Here is a 17,557-nt window from a genome sequence, read left to right on the forward strand (position 1 = left end):
TTTGTCACAACACCTGGCACCTTTTGGCGTCTCAGGCTGTGCATCCAGAGGCCTCGATGAGACTTATGAACAGACATACCCGTCAATCCGAGATGAAACCTCGATGTTTCCCTTCCCCTAGAACCGAATATCTGGAGATTTGACAAAAGTGATGCCAAACCATTCCAATTGGAACATCCAACTCCAGCAAAGGAAATCTCACACCTCCGATCCAAAGTGGAGCCGAGATTTGTTGTTATTCCTCGATAAGACCACAAGACATAGGAGCAACATTCGGCCATTCAGCCCATCGGGTCTGGTCTGCCATTCCATCATTGCTGATCCCTGATCTCACTCAGCCCCAAACACCTGCCATCTCGCCATATCCTTTGATGCCCTAACCGAATAGGATCTTCCGCCTCAAATATACCCATGGACTTGGCCTCCATGGCAATCTCTGACAGAGCATTCCAGAGATTCACTACTCTCTAGCTTAAAAAAAGGTCTTCCTTACCTGTTCTAAAGGATCACCCTCAATTATGTGGCTGTGCCCTCTAGTTCTGGATACCGCCACCACAGAAAACATTCTATACACATCCACCCTACCTGAGTCTTTCAACATTCAGTTTGTTTCAAAGAGATCCCCCCGCATTCTTCTATATTCCAGTGAGTACAGCCCAAAGCTGTCAAAGTGCCCCGCTTATGGTAACCCCTTCATTCCTGGAATCGTCCTCGTGAATCGCCTCTGGAGTCTCTCCAATTATAACACATCTGTTCTGCGATATGGGTCCCAAGACTGTTGACAATACTCCAGGAGCGGCCTGACTAGTGTCTTATAATTGCTCAGCATTATCTCCTTGCTTTCATATTCGATTCCCCTTGAAATAAGTGCCAACATTGCAGCTGCCTTCTTTAGAACAGACTCGACCTGTAAATTAACCATCTGGGAAACTTGCTGGATGAATCCTAAGTTCCTCTGCACCTCTGATGTTTGGACCTTCCTCCCATTTAGATAATGCTCTACACTATTGTTCATTTCATCAATATGCATTATCATACATTTCCCAACCCTGTATTCAATCTGCCACTTTTTTTCCTATTCTTCCAATTTGTCTACATTTTCTGCTTCCTCAGTGCTACCTACCCCTCCACCTATCTTTGTATCGTCTGCAATATATGCCACAAAGCCACAAATTCCATTATTTAAATCATGGCAAACAATGTGAGAAGTAGCGGTCCCAATACTGGCCCTGAGGAAAACTTCTAGTCACAGACAGCCAACCAGAAAAAAGGCCCCTTTTATTCCCACTCGCTCCCTGCTGCCTGACGGCCATTCCGCAATATCGTTCCTGTAACACCACATGGCTTTATCTTGTTCAGCAGTCTCATATGTGGCACTTTACCAAATGGCTTCTGAAAATCCAAGTCAGTTGCATCCACTGACTCCTTTGTCCACCCTGCTTGTCACTTCCTCGAAGAACAGATTTTTCAGGCATAATTTCCCTTTACAGAAGCTATACTAACTTTGACTTATTTTGTCATTAGTCTCCAGGTACTTCGAAAACTCAACCTTAATAAGAAACTCCAACACCTTCCCAACCACTGAGATTTGGCCAACTGGCCTACAATTTCCCTTCTTATGCCTTCCTCCCTTCTGAAAGAGTGGAGTGACATTTGCAATCCTCCAGTGATTCTTGAAAGATCATGACCAATGCACCTGCATCTCTCAGGCAACCTCTCTCAAGACTCTGGGATGTAGTCATTCTGGCCCAGGTGACTTATTCACCTTAAGACATTTCAGTATGCCTAACACTTTTTGTTTTGTAATAGCAATGGCACTCACTCCTACTGCCCGTCACGCGCGGACCACTGCACACCGCTAGCATCTTCCACAGCGAAGACATATGCGAAGCACCAATTGTGTTTATCTATGTCCCCTATTACTATCTCACCAACATCATTTTCCAGTTGTCCAATATCAACTGTCACCTCCCTTTTACTCTTTATATTACTGGAAAAAGTGTTTATGATCCTGCTTTATACTATTGTCTGGGCTGCCCTCATATTTCATCGTTTCCCTCTTATAGCTTGTTTTGTTGTCTTGTGATGGATTTTAAAAGTTTTCTATTCATCCAATTTTCCACTCACTTTTGCTAACTTATATGCCCCCTCCTTGGCTTTTATGCCATCCTTAACGTCTTTTGTCAACCATGGTTGCCTGCACCTGCCATTTGAGAACTTCTTCCTCTGTGGGCCACATCTACACTGCACCTTGTGAACTATTCCCAGAAACTTCAGTCATCTCTGCTCTGCCGTCATTCCCACTGGTATCCTTAGCTGCCTTCCTATCTCCCTATGTTCTGTTTTCCAGACATCCTCCTTTTCTTTTCCCTATGTCATTGGTAACAATATGTGTCACGACTTCTGACTGCGCACCCTCCCTTTTCAGGATATTGTGAATGTGGTGGGGGTGTATTGCCTGTGTTCACGTACCAGATCAGAGAATAAGAAACACTGGGGAATCTGCAAACTATGAATAGAGGGGAGAGCTGAGCCTTTATCAGCGAATCTGAACCAGATCCGAAATGTTTCCGTGCCATCATCCATTTTCAGGCACTCTGTCTCCGAGCTCTTAATTTCACCCAAACAATGTCTTTAACAAGTTGTTTTTTATTAGCAGAAATACGTGAGTGTTCCGTGTTCATCAGATCTGGCATTGACAACCAATTTCTGTCCATCCTGTCCATTCTTTGGTACTAAAATACTGAGTTCTGAGTTGAGACATCTAACAGTTTGTCTACTGTCTGTTTCCATGGAAGATGTTCAACAGAAACACAAGGAGACTCTGCGGGCACAAACTGAAACACTGAGAGTGAACACGATCCTGATGAGGGAGAAGGTGAAGGTTTTCCAGCTGGTTGATCGATACGCTGAGCTCACAGTCATTTCTACTGTTCGAGATCGGACACTGGTGGAACATGAGCTGCTGGCAAGAGGCAGAGACCATGAGGAGTGGAGAGAAAAACATCTCCGCAGAGAGCTGGAAACAATTCGGATTGCTCATCTGTTTCATAATAGTTACTCACATAGTTTTTGGGACAAAATGAAAAGATTCTTCGCACAATCCAAATCTGGGAGTTCGGCAGCAGTGGCCGGAGTCCCAGGAATTGGCAAAACAACAATGGTACAAAAGATTGTTTATGACTGGGCCACAGGGAAAATATACCAACAGTTCCAGTTTGTCTTCAGTTTCAAATTCCGGGATTTAAACTCTATTAACTGCAGAATAAATCTGAAGGAACTGATTCTGGATCAGTATCCCTACTTTGGGAATATCCTGAGAGAGGTCTGGAAGAACACAGAGGGATTGCTGTTTATATTCGATGGTTTGGATGAATTCAATGACACAATTGATTTCGCTGACAGTCGGAGAGACACAGAACCTCAGTCCACATGCACAGATCCTGAAATCAAGTGCAAGGTGTCTGACATTGTGTACAGTTTAATCCAGCACAAGCTGCTCCCAGGGTGTTCAGTGCTGGTGACCACCCGCCCCACTGCATTACATTTATTGGAAAAGGCGGAGATCAGTATCTGGGCTGAAATCCTGGGATTTGTTGGTGAAGAACAGAAGGAATATTTCATCAGGTATTTTGAAGATCAGACGGTGGCGGCAGCTGTTTTCAAACACGTGAAGGAGAATGAGATCCTGTACACCATGAGCTACAACCCCTCCTACTGCTGGATCCTCGCTCTAGCACTGGGTCCCTTCTTCACACAAAGAATCAGGGACCCACAGCGAGTTCCCAAGACCATCACCCAACTGTACTCCTACTATATTTACAACATCCTGAAAAACCACGGCCGTGAGATTGAGAAACCCCGTGATGTGTTTCACAGGGTTGGTCAGATGGCCTTCAGAGGAGTGTCCGAGAGGAAGATTGTGTTTACAAGTGGAGATTTGATCAACTACAATCTGCAGCCTTCCCAGTTCCTGTCCGGATTCCTGATGGAGCTTTTGGAGAGAGAGGATTCTTCCCAGAGCGTGGTATACACATTCCCACACCTCACTATCCAAGAGTTTGTAGCTGCAGTCGCACAATTCCTGAATCCACATCCCGGGGATATCTTGAAATTCCTCACTGAAGCCCACAACACAACAAATGGGCAATTTGAGGTATTTCTCCGTTTTGTTGCTGGTCTCTCCAACCCAATGACAGCTCGGGGCCTGGAGGAGTTTCTGGGTCGATTCCCTCATGAAACAACCTGCCGGGTGATTGACTGGGTGAAGGAGGAGGTTAAACGCCAGAGTGGAAACACAGGGAGTGAAGCTGGTAAAAGGAGACTCCTGAACACATTACACTACCTGTTTGAGTCTCAGAATCGTGGACTGGCTCAGGCCGCACTGGAATCTGTGGAAATACTTTCATTCAGTGAAATGACACTGACCCCGATTGACTGCGCGGTCCTGTCTCATGTCATCGGACTCTGTGATACAATAAAATACCTCAACCTGCAGGGCTGCCACATTCAGTGTGAAGGAATCCAGCGGCTGGGACCCGGGCTGCACAAGTGCCAGGAGTTGGGGTAACTTGATTTATCTCTCACTCTGAACTGTGAAACTGTTCCATTGTGTTGTTTTAATGCGAATGAATTTGGGTAAAACTGTAGTAAATCAGATTGAAAAGAATTGTGACAAATGACCAGGGGATCGGTTAGTAAATCCTCAAGGATGGGAGCTTTCTGTGGTTCCTTGTGAAGTGACGTTGGAGACTTCATCAGATCAGTGAACAATGGCCATTGGTTTAATGGCAGTAAATCACAGGAATGGCCGTGTTTCTGACTGCCTGTGACACATCCATTGACAATGTTCCTTCTCACTGTTAGTGACACACAGACCAACACCGACTGCAGCAGGTGGGACAGAGATTCACACCCCCTTCCCCGTGAGGGGCAAGAGACCATCAGCAGTCCTTCCCAGTGAGAAAGAGAGAAATAACTTTGTGAGATTGTCCTCCCTGCCCTTCCTTGTGTGTGACTTTGGTCTCTACCAGATACTGAGACCCCTTGGGCGCAACTCATCTGGGCCTCCGTTCAGACCCAACCCACCTGTATAATATATTTCTGCATCACCTCGGATTCCTCTTGTGGGACCAGTACTGCCCATTCCCCTTCCATTCTTGGGGATCTCATCCCCAAGCCCTTCCACCTGTGGGATCTCTATTCCCAATCACACATCCTCCTGTGGGATCTCTCTTCCCCACACCATTGCTTCTGTGGGATCTCACTTCACCATCCCCCTTCCTCCTGTGGGACATCACTTCCTCATCCCCCTTCCTCCTGTGGGATCTCTTCCTCATCCCCCTTCCTCCTGTGGGATCTGTCTTCGTCATCCCCCTTCCTCCTGTGGGATCTCTCTTCCCCTTCCCCCTTCCTCCTGTGCGAACTCTCTTCCCTATCCCCCCTCCTGTGGGATCTCTCTTCCCCATCCCGCTTCCTCCTGTGGGATCTCTGTTCCCCATCCCTTCCTGCTGTGGGATCCCTCTTCCCCCCATCACACTTCCTGCTGTTGGAACTCCCTTTCCCATCCCCCTTCCTCCTGTGGGATCTCTCTTCCTCATCCCTTCCTGCTGTGGGATCCCTCTTCCCCCATCACACTTCCTGCTGTTGGAACTCCCTTTCCCATTCCCCTTCCTCCTGTGGGATCTCCCCCATCCACCTTCTTCTTGTGGTATCTCTATTCCCACCCCCCATCTTCCGGTGGGATTTCTCCTCCCAACCCCCTTCCTCCTGTGGGGCCTCTGTTCCCAATCCCCCTTCCTCCTTTGGGTCCTCAGTACCATGTCCCTACTTCCTGTGGGATCTCTCTTCCCCATGCTGCTTCCTCCTGTGGGATTTATCTCCATACCCACTTTCTTCCTCAGGGATCTCTCTTTCCCAGCCCACTCCTCCTGTGGGATTTATCTTCCCCACCCCCTTTCTTCCTGTGGCATCTCTCTTCCCCATCCCCCTTCCTCCTGTGCGATATCTCTTCCCCATCCCTCTTCCTCCTGTGTGATCTCCCTCGCCCATCCCACTTCCCATTGTTGGATCTCCCTTCCTATCCCCATTTCTTCTGTGGGATCTCTCTTCCCCATCCCCTTCCTCCTGCATATTGTGTCTCCCTATTCCGTTTCCTCAGGTGGGGTCTCCTTCACCAACTTCCTTCGGCATTTCCCCATTCACAACTCTTCCTCACTGTGGGTCTTTCTCCCATTCTCATCCCTGCCCCTCTCGACCCTCTCACATCAGGAACACTTTTCTAACCGTTGGGGAATGAGACAGAGTATGTGGAGATTACAGGGTCACATCGACAGACTAAATTACTGATATTTGGCGAATACCCTGGAGCTGGGCAGTGAGGGACATTGACAGTGATGGGAACTCCGATCAGTGATTTACTGAAGGGTTTAATGTTTCCGGAAATATCCAATTGAGAGAAATTCCCTCAGGCCCACGGTTTGCATCATTTTGTTCATCAAATTGTCTGTTTCTGTTTAGCCTTAGGGGGAATGAACTGGGAGATCCAGGAGTGAAACTGGTGTCTGCGGCTCTGAGGAACCCGGAGTGTAAAATACAGAGACTGGGGTAAGTACCAGACTGTGGGAGATTGTGTTCACAGTCACTGGGTGTCTGACACTGAACATTAATGTGATCAGTAGAAACAAAGAAACATAGAAAACATACAGCACAATACAGGACCATCGGCCAACGAAGCTGTGCCGAACATGTCCCTATCTCAGAACTAACTAGGCTTTGCCCATAGCCCTCTATTTTTCTGAGCTCCATGTAGCAATCCAAAAGTCTCTTCAAAAACCCTATCGTATCTGCCTACACCACCGCTGCTGGCAGCCCATTTCAGACACTCACCACTCTCTGTGTAAAAAAAACTTACCCCTGACATCTCCTGTGTACCTACTTCCAAGCACCATAAAACTGTGCCCTCTTGTGCTAGCCATTTCAGCCCTGGGAAAAAGCCTCTGACTATCTACACGATCAATGCCTCTCATTATCTTGTACACCTCTATCAGGTCACCTCTCATCCTCCGACCCTCCAAGGATAAAAGGCCGAGGTCTCTCAACCTATTCTCATAAGGCATGCTCCCCAATCCAGGCAACACCCTAGTAAATCTCCTCTGCACCCTTTCTATCGTTTCCACGTACTTCCTATGAGGCGACCAGAACTGAGCTCAGTACTCCAAGCGGGGTCTGACCAGGACCCTATATAGCTGCAACATTACCTCTCGGCTCTTAAACTCAATTCCATGACTGATGAAGGCTAATACACCGTATGCCTTCTTAACCACAGAGTCAACCTGCATAGCAGCTTTGGGTGATCTATGGACTCGGACCCCAAGATCCCTCTGATTCTCCACACTGCCAAGAGTCTTACCATTAATACTATATTCTGCCATCATATTTGACCTACCAAAGTGAACCACTTCACACGTAATCTGTGTTGAACTCCATCTGTCTCTTCTCAGCCCAGTTTTGCATTCTATCAATGTCCCTCTGTAACCTCAGACAGCCTTCCACACTATACACAACACCCCCAACCTTTGTGTCATCAGCAAACTTACTAACCCATCCCTCCACTTCCTCATCCAAGTCATTTATAAAAATCACAAACTCTAGGTTATCCCAGAACAGATCCCTGAGGCACACAACTGGTCACCGGCCTCCATGCAGAATATGCCCCGTCTACAACCACTCTTTGCCATCTGTGGGCAATCCAGTTCTGGATCCACTAAGCAATGTCCCCTTGCATCCCATGCCTCCTTACTTTCTCAATGTCTCGTATGGGGTACCTTATCAAATGCCTTGCTGAAATCCATATACACTACATCTACTGCGCTACCTTCATCAATGTGCTTAGTCACATCCTCAAAAAATTCAATCAGGCTCGTAAGGCACGACCTGCCCTTGACAAAGCCATGCTGACTATTCCAAATCATATTTCGCCTGTCCAGTTGTTAATAAATCCTACCCCTCATGGATCTTCTCCATCAACTTACCAACCACTGAAGTAAGCCTCACTAGCCTATAATTTCCTGGACTATCCCTACTCCCTTTCTTGAATAAGGGAACAACATCTGCTAACCTCCAATCCTCTGGAACCTCTCCCGTCCTCATTGATGATGCAAAGATCATTGCCAGAGGCTCAGCAATCTCCTCCCTCGCCGCCCACAGTAGCCTGGGGTACATCCTGTCATGTCCCTGTGACTTATCCAACTTGATGCTTTCCAAAAGCTCCAGCACCACATATTTCTTAATATTTACATTCTCAAGCTTTTCAGTCCACTGCAAGTCATCCCTACAATCGTCAAGATCCTTTTCTGTAATGAATACTGAAGCAAATGATTCATTAAATACCTCCACTATTTCCTCCGGTTCCATACACACTTTCTCATTGTCACACTTGATTGGTCCTATTCTCTCATGTCTTAACCTCTTGCTCTTCACATACTTGCCGAATGCCTTGGGGTTTTCCTTAATCCTGTCCGCCAAGGCCTTCTCATGGCCCCCTTTTCGCTCTCCTAATTCCATTTTTAAGCTCCTTCCTGCTAGTCTTATAATCTTCCAGATTCATATCATTACCTAGTATTTTGAACCTGTCGTAAGCTCTTCTTTTCTTCTTGACTAGATTTACAAAGGCCTTTGTGCACCATGGATCTTGTACCCTACCGTCCTTTCCTTGTCTCATTGGAACGTACCTACTCAGAACCCCATGCAAATATCCCTTTGAACATTTTCTACATTTCTTCTGTATGTTTCCCTGCGAACATCTGTTTCCAATTTATGCTTACAAGTTCCAGCCTGATAGCCTCATAGTTCCCCTTACTCCAATTAAAGGTTTCCCTAACATGCCTGTTCCTATCCCTCTCTGATGCTGTGGTAAAAGTTTTAGAATTGCCATCACGATCTCCAAAATGCTCTCCCACTGAGAGACCTGACACTAGGCCAGGTTCATTGCCCAATACCAGATCAAGTACAGCCTTTCTTCTTGTAAGCTTATCTACATATTGTGTCAAGAGTCCTTCCTGAACACACCTAATAAACTCCACCCCATCTAAACTCCTCACTCAAGGGAGGTGCCAATCAATATTTGAGAAATTAAAATTTCACACTTCAACAACCCTGTTATTATTACTTCTTTCCAGAATCTGTCTCCCTATCTGCTCCTCAATGTCACTGTTACTGTTGGGTGGTCTATAAAAACACCCAGTGGAGTTATTGACCCCTTCCTGTTCCTAACTTCCACCCACAGAGACTCCACAGACAATCCCTCCATGACTTCCTCCTTTTCTGCAGCCGTGACACTATCTCTGATCAACAGTTTCACACCCCCACCTCTTTTGCCTCCCTCCCTGTCCTTTCTGAAACATCTAAAGCCTAGAACTTGAAGTAGCCACTCCTGGCCCTGCACCATCCAAGTCTCTGTAATGGCCACATTATTATATCTCCAAGTAATGATCCATGCTCTACGCTCATCCGCTTTATTCATAATACTCCTCTCATTAAAATAGACACATCTCAAAACCATTGGACTGAGTTTGTCCTTTGTCTATCACCTGCCTAACCTCCCTTTCACACTGTCTCCAAATTTCTCTCTATTTGTGAGCCAACCTCCCTTTCCTCTGTCACATCAGTTTGGTTCCCGACCCCCAGCAATTTTAGTTTAAACTCTCTCCAGCTGCTTGAGCAATCATCCCCACCAGGATATTGGTCCCCTGGGATTCAAGTGCAACCAGTCCTTTTTGTGCAGTTTACACCTGCTCCAAAAGAGGTCCCAATGATCCAGAAATCTGAATCCCTGCCTCCTGCTCCAATCCCTCAGTCATACATTTATCCTCCATCTCATTGTATTCCTATTCTCACCATTGTGTGGCAAAGTCAGTAATCCTGAGATTACCACCTTTGTGGTCCTGCTTCTCAGCTTCCTTCCTAACTCCCTGTAGTCTGTTATTGGTACAAATATGTCCCACGATCTCTGGCTGTTTTCCCTCCCACTGCAGGATATCTTGGACACGATCTGGAACATCCTGGACTCTGCAACCTGGGAGGCAAACTACCATCCACGTTTCTTTCCTGAGTCCACAGAATCAACTGTCAGAATCCTTAACTGTAGAATCCCCTATCACTACTGCCTTCCTCTTTCTTCCCCTACACTTCTGAGCCACAGAGCCAGACTCTGTGCCAGAGGCACAGCCACTGTTGCTTGCCCCAGGTAGGCCGTCTCCCCCACTCCCCCAACAGTACACGAACTAGAGTACTTATTGTCAAGGGGGACAGCCACAGGGGTACTCTCTAGTATCTGCTTCTTGGCTTTCCCTCTCCTGACTGTGACCCACTTCTTCAGTCTCCCATGGCCCCAGTGTGACCACCTGCCTGTAACTCCTCTCTATCACCTCCTCGCTCTCCCTGACCAGACGAAGGTCATCGAGCTGCATCTCCAGTTCCCTAACTCGGTCCCTAAGGAGCTGCAGCTCGACACACCGGGTGCAGATGTTGCCGTCCAGGAGGCTGGGAGTCTCCAGGATCTCCCACATCTGACACCAAGCACAGAAAACCAGCCTCACACACATACTCTCTGTCTGTATTGTAAACAGATAACCAACCTCGCCTCGACCCTTTATCGCCGAAGCCCCGTTGAGCCAAAGCCTTATTACTCTGTCTCCCGCTCCTCTGATGCTCGCTCTGTAAATCTGTCTTTGTTTTAAGCTCATCTCGCTGTTCTCACTGGTCGACTTGCACAGTCGTGCTGAAGAAAATAATCAGTAATTGTGTTACTGATAAACACTGGGTATTTGTACCGTCTCCTGTCTCTCCGTGTCCTTCACCCTCACTCTCTCTCATCTCCAGGCTGAGGGGTGTCGGTCTCACAGATTCTGGTGCCGAGGATCTCGTCTCCGCTCTCAGTACAAACCCATCACTGACGGAGCTGGACCTGAGTGGTAATAAACTGGGAGATTCAGGAGTGAAATTGGTGTCTGCAGCTCTGAGGAACCCGGAGTGTAAAATACAGAAACTGGGGTAAGTACCAGACTGTGGGAGATCGTGTTTACAGTCACTGGGTGTCTGACACTGAACATTAATGTGATCAGTAGAAACAAAGAAACATAGAAAACATACAGCACAATACAGGCCCTTCGACCAACAAAGTTGTGCTGAACATGTCCCTACCACAGAACTACCTAGGCTTTACCCATAGCCCTCTGTTTTTCTGAGCTCCATGTTGCCATACAGGAGTCTCTTAAAGACCCTATGATTTCCGCCTCCACCACTGCTGCTGACAGCCCATTCCACATACTCACCACTCTCTGTGTATATATAAATAAACAACTGACCCCTGACATCTCCTCTGTACCTACTTCCAAGCACCTTAAAATATGCCCTCTCGTGCTAGCCATTTCAGCCTTGGGGAGAAGCCTCTGCTTATCCACATGATCAATGCCTCTCATTATCTTGCACACCTGTATCGTCACCTCTCATCCTCCATCACTCCAAGAAAAAAGGCTGAGTTCACTCAACCTATTCTCATAAAGCATGCTCCCTAATCCAGAAAACATCCTTGTAAAGCTCCTCTGCAACCTTTCTATGGTTCTGATGTCCTTCCTATAGTGAGACAAACAGAATTGAGCACAATACCCCAAGTGGGGTCTGACCAGAGTCCTATATAGCGCCAACATTCTTAAACTCAATCCCACGACTGATGAAGGCCAATACACCGTATGCCTTCTTATCCACAGAGTCAACCTGCGTAGCAGCTTTGAGTGATCTATGGGCTTGGACCCCAAGATCCCTCTGATCCTCCACACTGCCAAGAGTCTTACCATTAATACTATATTCTGTCATCATATTTGACCTACCAAAACAAACCACCTCACACTTATATGGGTTGAACTCCATCTGCCACTTCTCAACCCAGTTTTGCATTCTGTCAATGTCTCATTGCAAACTCTGACAGCCTTCCACACAATACACAACACCCCCAACCTTTGTGTCATCAGCAAATTTACTAACCCATCCATCCACTTCCTCATCCAGGTCATTTATAAAATATCACAAACTCTAGGTGTCCCAGAACAGATCCCTGAGGCACACCACTGGTCACTGGCCTCCATGCAGAATATGCCCCATCTATAAGCACACTTTGCCTTCTGTGGGCAAGCCAGTTCTGGATCCACTAAGCAATGACCCCTTGCATCGAATGCCTGCTTACTTTCTCAATAAGCCTTGCATGGGGTACCTTATCAAATGCCTTGCTGAAATCCATATACACTACATCTACTGCTCTACTGCTCTACCTTCATCAATGTGCTTAGTCACATCCTCAAAAAACTCAATCAGGCTCGTAAGGCACGACCTGCCCTTGACAAAGCCATGCTGACTATTCCAAATCATATTTCACCTGTCCAGATGTTCATAAATCCTACCCCTCATGGATCTTCTCCATCAACTTACCAACCACTGAAGTAAGCCTCACTAGCCTATAATTTCCTGGGCTATCCCTACTCCCTTTCTTGAATAAGGGAACAACATCTGCTAACCTGCAATCCTCTGGAACCTCTCCCGTCCTCACTGATGATGCAAAGATCATTGCTAGAGGCTCAGCAATCTCCTCCCTCGCCGCCCACAGTAGCCTGGGGTATATCCTATCATGTCCCTGTGACTTATCCAACTTGATGCTTTCCAAAAGCTCCAGCACATCTTCTTTCTTAATATCTACATTTTCCAGCTTTTCAGTCCACTGCAAGTCATCCCTACAATCGTCAAGATCCTTTTCAGTCATGAATACTGAAGCAAATGATTCATTAAATACCTCTGCTCTTTCCTCCGGTTCCATACACACTTTTTCATTGTCACACTTGATTGGTCCTATTCTCTCACGTCTTATCCTCTTGCTCTTCGCATACTTGCAGAATGCCTTGGGGTTTTCCTTAATCCTGTCCGCCAAGGCCTTCTCATGGCCACTTCTAGCTCTCCAGATTTCATTCTTAAGCTCCTTCCTGCTAGCCTTATAATCATCCAGATACATATCATTACCTAGTTTTTTGAACCTTCCGTAAGCTATTCTTTTCTTCTGGACTAGACTTACAGCAGCCTTTGTGCACCATGGATCTTGTACCCTACCGTCCTTTGCATGTCTCATTGGAACGTACCTACTCAGAACCCCACGCAAATATCCCTTGAACATTTTCTACATTTCTTCGGTACATTTCCCTGTGAACATCTGTTTCCAATTTATGCTTACAAGTTCCAGCCTGATAGCCTCATAGTTCCCCTTACTCCAATTAAAGGTTTCCCTAACTTGCCTGTTCCTATCCCTCTGTAATGCTATAGTAAAAGAGATAGAATTATGATCACTATCTCCAAAATGCTCTCCCACTGAGAGACCTGACACCAGGCCAGGTTCATTTCCCAATAGCAGATCAAGTACAGCCTCTCCTCTTGTAGGCTTATCGACATATTGTGTCAAGAAACTTTCCTGAACAGACCTAACAAATTCCACCCCATCTAAACCCCTCAATCTAGAGAGCTGTCAATCAATATTTGGGAAATTAAAATCTCACACCTCAACAACCCCAGTGCCATTAGGCTCTACAATTCAACCGCCAGGACTTAAGAACTTTTTAAAAGCTATTATTAATGCTTTTTGAGAGAGTGATTTAGATGCATATCATATTTTTACTGAGTTAAGTATTGTATGTAATTAGTTTTGCTACAACAAGTGTATGGGACATTGGAAAAAAAATGTTGAATTTCCCCATGGGGATGAATAAAGTATCTATCTATCTATCTATTATCACTCCTTTCCAGAATCTGTCTCCCTAACTGCTCCTCAATGTCACTGTTACTGTTGGGTGGTCTATAAAAACACCCAGTAGAGTTATTGACCCCTTCCTGTTCCTAACTTCCACCCACAGAGACGCCGTAGACAACCCCTCCATGACGTCCTCCTTTTCTGCAGCCGTGACACTATCTCTGATCAAGTGTCACGTCCCCACCTCTTTTGCCTCCCTCCCTTTCCTTTCTGAAACATCTAAAGCCTGGCACTCGGAATAGACAGTCCTGTGCCTGCACCATCCAATTCTCTGTAATGGCCACCACATTATATCTCCAAGTACTGATCCATGCTCTAAGCTCATCTGCTTTGTTCATAATACACCTTGCATTAAAATAGCACATCTTAAACCATTGGACTGAATGCGTCCCTTCTCTATCACCTGCCTATCCTCCCTCTCGCACTGTCTCCAAATTTTCTCTATTTGTGAGCCAACCTCCCTTTCCTCAGTCACTTCAGTTCAGTTCCCACCCCCCAGCAATTCTAGTTTAAACTCTCCCCAGAAGCCTTAGTAAACCTTCCCACCAGGATAAAGGTCCCCCTGAGATTCAAGTGCAACCCATCCTTTTTGTGCAGGTCACACCTGCCCCAAAAGAGGTCCAAATGATCCACAAATCTGAATCCCTGTTCCAATCCCTGATCCACGCATTTATCCTCCACCTCATCTTATTCCTATTCTCACTGGATTACTTTCTTTGCGGTCCTGCTTCTCAACTTCCTAACTCCCTGTAGTTTGCTTTCAGGACCTCTTCCCATTTCCTACCTATGTCATTGGTACCAATATGTATCACAAACTCTGGCTGTTCTCCCTCCCACTGCAGGATATCTTGGATGCAATCTGAAACATCCCTGACCCTGGCACCTGGGAGGCAAACTGCCATCCGCGTTTCTTTCCTGCGTCCACAGAATCGTCTGTTTGACCCCCTAACTCTAGAGTCCCCTATCACAACTGTCTTCCACTTACTTTCCCTGCCCTTCTGAGCCACAGGGCCAGACTCTGTGCCAGAGGCACAGCCACTGTTGCTTTCCCCAGGTAGGCTGTCCCCCCGTCCAGCATTACTCAGAACAGGAGTACTTATTGTCAAGGGGTAGAGCTACAGGAATACGCTCTAATACCTGCTTATTGCCCTTCTCTCTCCTGACTGTGACCCACTTCTTAAGTCTCCCGTGGCCCCAGTATGACCACCTGCCTGTAACTCCTCTCTATCACCTCCTCGCTCTCCCTGACCAGACGAAGGTCATCAAGCTGCATCTCCAGTTCCCTAACTCGGTCCCTAAGGAGCTGCAGCTCGACACACTGGGTGCAGATGTTGCTGTCCAGGAGGCTGGGAGTCTCCAGGATTTCCCACATCTGACACCGAGCACAGAAAACCAGCCTCACACACATACTTTCTGTCTGTATTGTAAACAGATAACCTACCTCGCCTCGACCCTTTATCACCGAAGCCCCGTTGAGCCAAAGCCTTCCTACTCTGTCTCCCGCTCCTCTGACGCTTGCTCTGTAAATCTTTCTTCCTTTTAAACTCGTCTTGCTGTTCCCACTGGCCGACTTGCACAGTTGTGCTGAAGAGAAAAGATCAGTAATTGTATTACTTATAAACACTGGGGATTTGTACTGTCTCCTGTCTCTCTGTGTCCTTCACCCTCACTCTCTCTCATCTCCAGCCTGCATGGTGTCAGTCTCACAGATTCTGGTGTCCAGGATTTCGCCTCCACTCTCAGTACAAACCCATCACTGACGGAGCTGGACCTGAGTGATAACAAACTGGGAGATTCAGGAGTGAAACTGGTGTCTGCGGCTCTGAGGAACCCGGAGTGTAAAATACGTAAACTGTGGTAAGTACCAGACTGTAGGAGATTGTGTTTACAGTCACTGGGTGTCTGACACTGAACATTAATGTGATTAGTAATTGTGTTACTGATAAACACTGGGGATTTATACTGTCTCCTGTCTCTCTGTGTCCTTCATCCTCACTCTCTCTCTCATCTCCAGGCTGTACTGTGTCGGTCTCACAGATTCTGGTGCCGAGGATCTCGTCTCTGCTCTCAGGACAATCCGACCACTGACGGAGCTGAACCTGGAATCAAACTCGCTGACAGACCGATCCGTTCCCGCTCTCCACAGCCTCGTATTGACCCTTCCGAGGCTGGAGCGGATCTGGTGAGTGTTTGTGTTAATGTTCAATGTGGTAAAATATCAGCGGATCCGCGGGTTTTCTGGTGATATTTGTCTGTGAGTGTTGTTGAAACATTAACCCCGGTCCCCTGTTACTGACTCTGTTGTGTAATCTGTTTATTTCATCTTTATTCTTCCATCTGTTTCAGGCTGTGGGGGAATCAGTTCAGTGAGACCGAGGAGAAGGAACTGAGATCTCTGCAGGAACTCAGACCCAGACTGAGCGTGGAACTGTGAACATCTGAATGTGTGAACATCACGGCCCGCAGGATGGGGACATTTTAGGCGATTCCCCGCCCTGTCCTTTAACTCCCTCCCTTACATTTAATGACCGCGTGCCAGGGGTAATTCCCAACAGTTTTAACAGAACTGGCTCCAGTCTCGCGCTCAGTGACATCGGAAGTGGTCCCGCAATGTCGTATTTCTGCCTGCTCTCCAGCGGCCAGATTCCGCCGGGTATCTGGGTTCGAGACTCCCCACATGACACCCCGGGGAATAACACAGACAGGAAGAGCCCGGGGTCCAGGGCTCACTCTGGGACACCGGTGTCCCGGGGTGGGATTATCCTGGGAGAGAATCCTTTTGCTCCCTTTGCTGAGGACGGTGCATTCGGCAGTCTGGCCAATATAATGATGTTAAATGGACAAATCCCTCGGCAGTGACCCTGGATCTGCAGCGATCTCGGACACGGCCCTGAAGTGTGATTTTATAATCATCAGTTCCCCGATGCAGAGTGACGGTGAGAAACGGGACTGATTATTCAAACTGTCACTCGTTGTCGCCGGTCAGTTAATTGTGTGAGACTGTGAGTGAGTCGGGAGCAGCTTATTTATTCCCGCACGTCAGCAGCTCACACATTGTTTAATTTACATTTGTCATGATGAAATCAATAAACCACTGTAACTTCCTGTCCTGGTGCCGGACTCGAGTTTTATTTGAGGTTTCTGCTGCCCCCCGCACCCTGTGCACTGCAACAGTGGGTCGGAGCTCCTCACACTGACACAGTAGCGTCTCAGCTCCAGGCTGAGGGAGTTAAATCTGGGTGAAAATGTCTCTGTAGTGTGAAACATATCAACCGAGTTGTCGAGTTGAATCAGATTACAGAGGAGACTCTCATTGTGTTCACCTTAGAACTGTAGCACAGGGAACCATACAGACACACACACACAATATATGTAGAAGTGGTCACAGAGACATGGACGGATACAGTGTGCACAGACCAGGAGAGGGTGGGAGCGGGCAGAAATGGGCAGGGGAGTTCAGATGGGAATCATAACCATAGCAGTTAACCAGTTAACAATCACATTTGTCTTCTAGGATCGAGAAGTAGCCCAGGATGAAATCAAAGTTGAGGATAATTTTGCAGAAAAGGAATCCACCCCTTCCCGTCCTCTGCCACGGTCCTCACTCCTCACAGGATGCTGTCCCTTCCCGTCCACTCACACGGACGCGATCCCAATCAAATGCCGATCTTTCCCATTTATTCCCACCATCCGCACTCCCAATAGACCCCACCC

At 47.1% G+C, this 17,557-nt stretch overlaps 1 protein-coding gene across 1 annotated transcript; it reads left to right on the forward strand.

The window, feature by feature from the left end:
* The first annotated feature begins 3,960 nt into the window (after nucleotides 1–3,960).
* LOC140720772 (NACHT, LRR and PYD domains-containing protein 12-like) lies at nucleotides 3,961–16,946 on the forward strand. The gene is made up of 6 exons (XM_073035606.1): nucleotides 3,961–4,566; nucleotides 6,520–6,606; nucleotides 10,882–11,052; nucleotides 15,530–15,700; nucleotides 15,858–16,025; nucleotides 16,190–16,946. The coding sequence occupies exons 1-6, from the start codon at nucleotides 3,989–3,991 to the stop codon at nucleotides 16,275–16,277; spliced, it is 1,263 nt and encodes a 420-aa protein (XP_072891707.1). The 5' UTR covers nucleotides 3,961–3,988; the 3' UTR covers nucleotides 16,278–16,946.
* Nucleotides 16,947–17,557: the final 611 nt, after the last annotated feature.

The sequence above is a fragment of the Hemitrygon akajei genome, unplaced genomic scaffold, assembly GCF_048418815.1.
Source record: "Hemitrygon akajei unplaced genomic scaffold, sHemAka1.3 Scf000047, whole genome shotgun sequence".
Taxonomy (NCBI): domain Eukaryota; kingdom Metazoa; phylum Chordata; class Chondrichthyes; order Myliobatiformes; family Dasyatidae; genus Hemitrygon; species Hemitrygon akajei.

What these genes read in the sequence shown, in the direction of transcription:
- LOC140720772 (XM_073035606.1), top strand. Translation starts at nt 3,989, where the DNA reads ATGGAGCTTTTGGAGAGAGAGGATTCTTCCCAGAGCGTGGTATACACA. An exon ending in TGTAAAATACAGAGACTGGG is followed by an intron (nt 6,607 to 10,881) that starts GTAAGTACCAGA and finishes TCTCATCTCCAG; the next exon opens with GCTGAGGGGTGTCGGTCTCA. An exon ending in TGTAAAATACAGAAACTGGG is followed by an intron (nt 11,053 to 15,529) that starts GTAAGTACCAGA and finishes TCTCATCTCCAG; the next exon opens with CCTGCATGGTGTCAGTCTCA.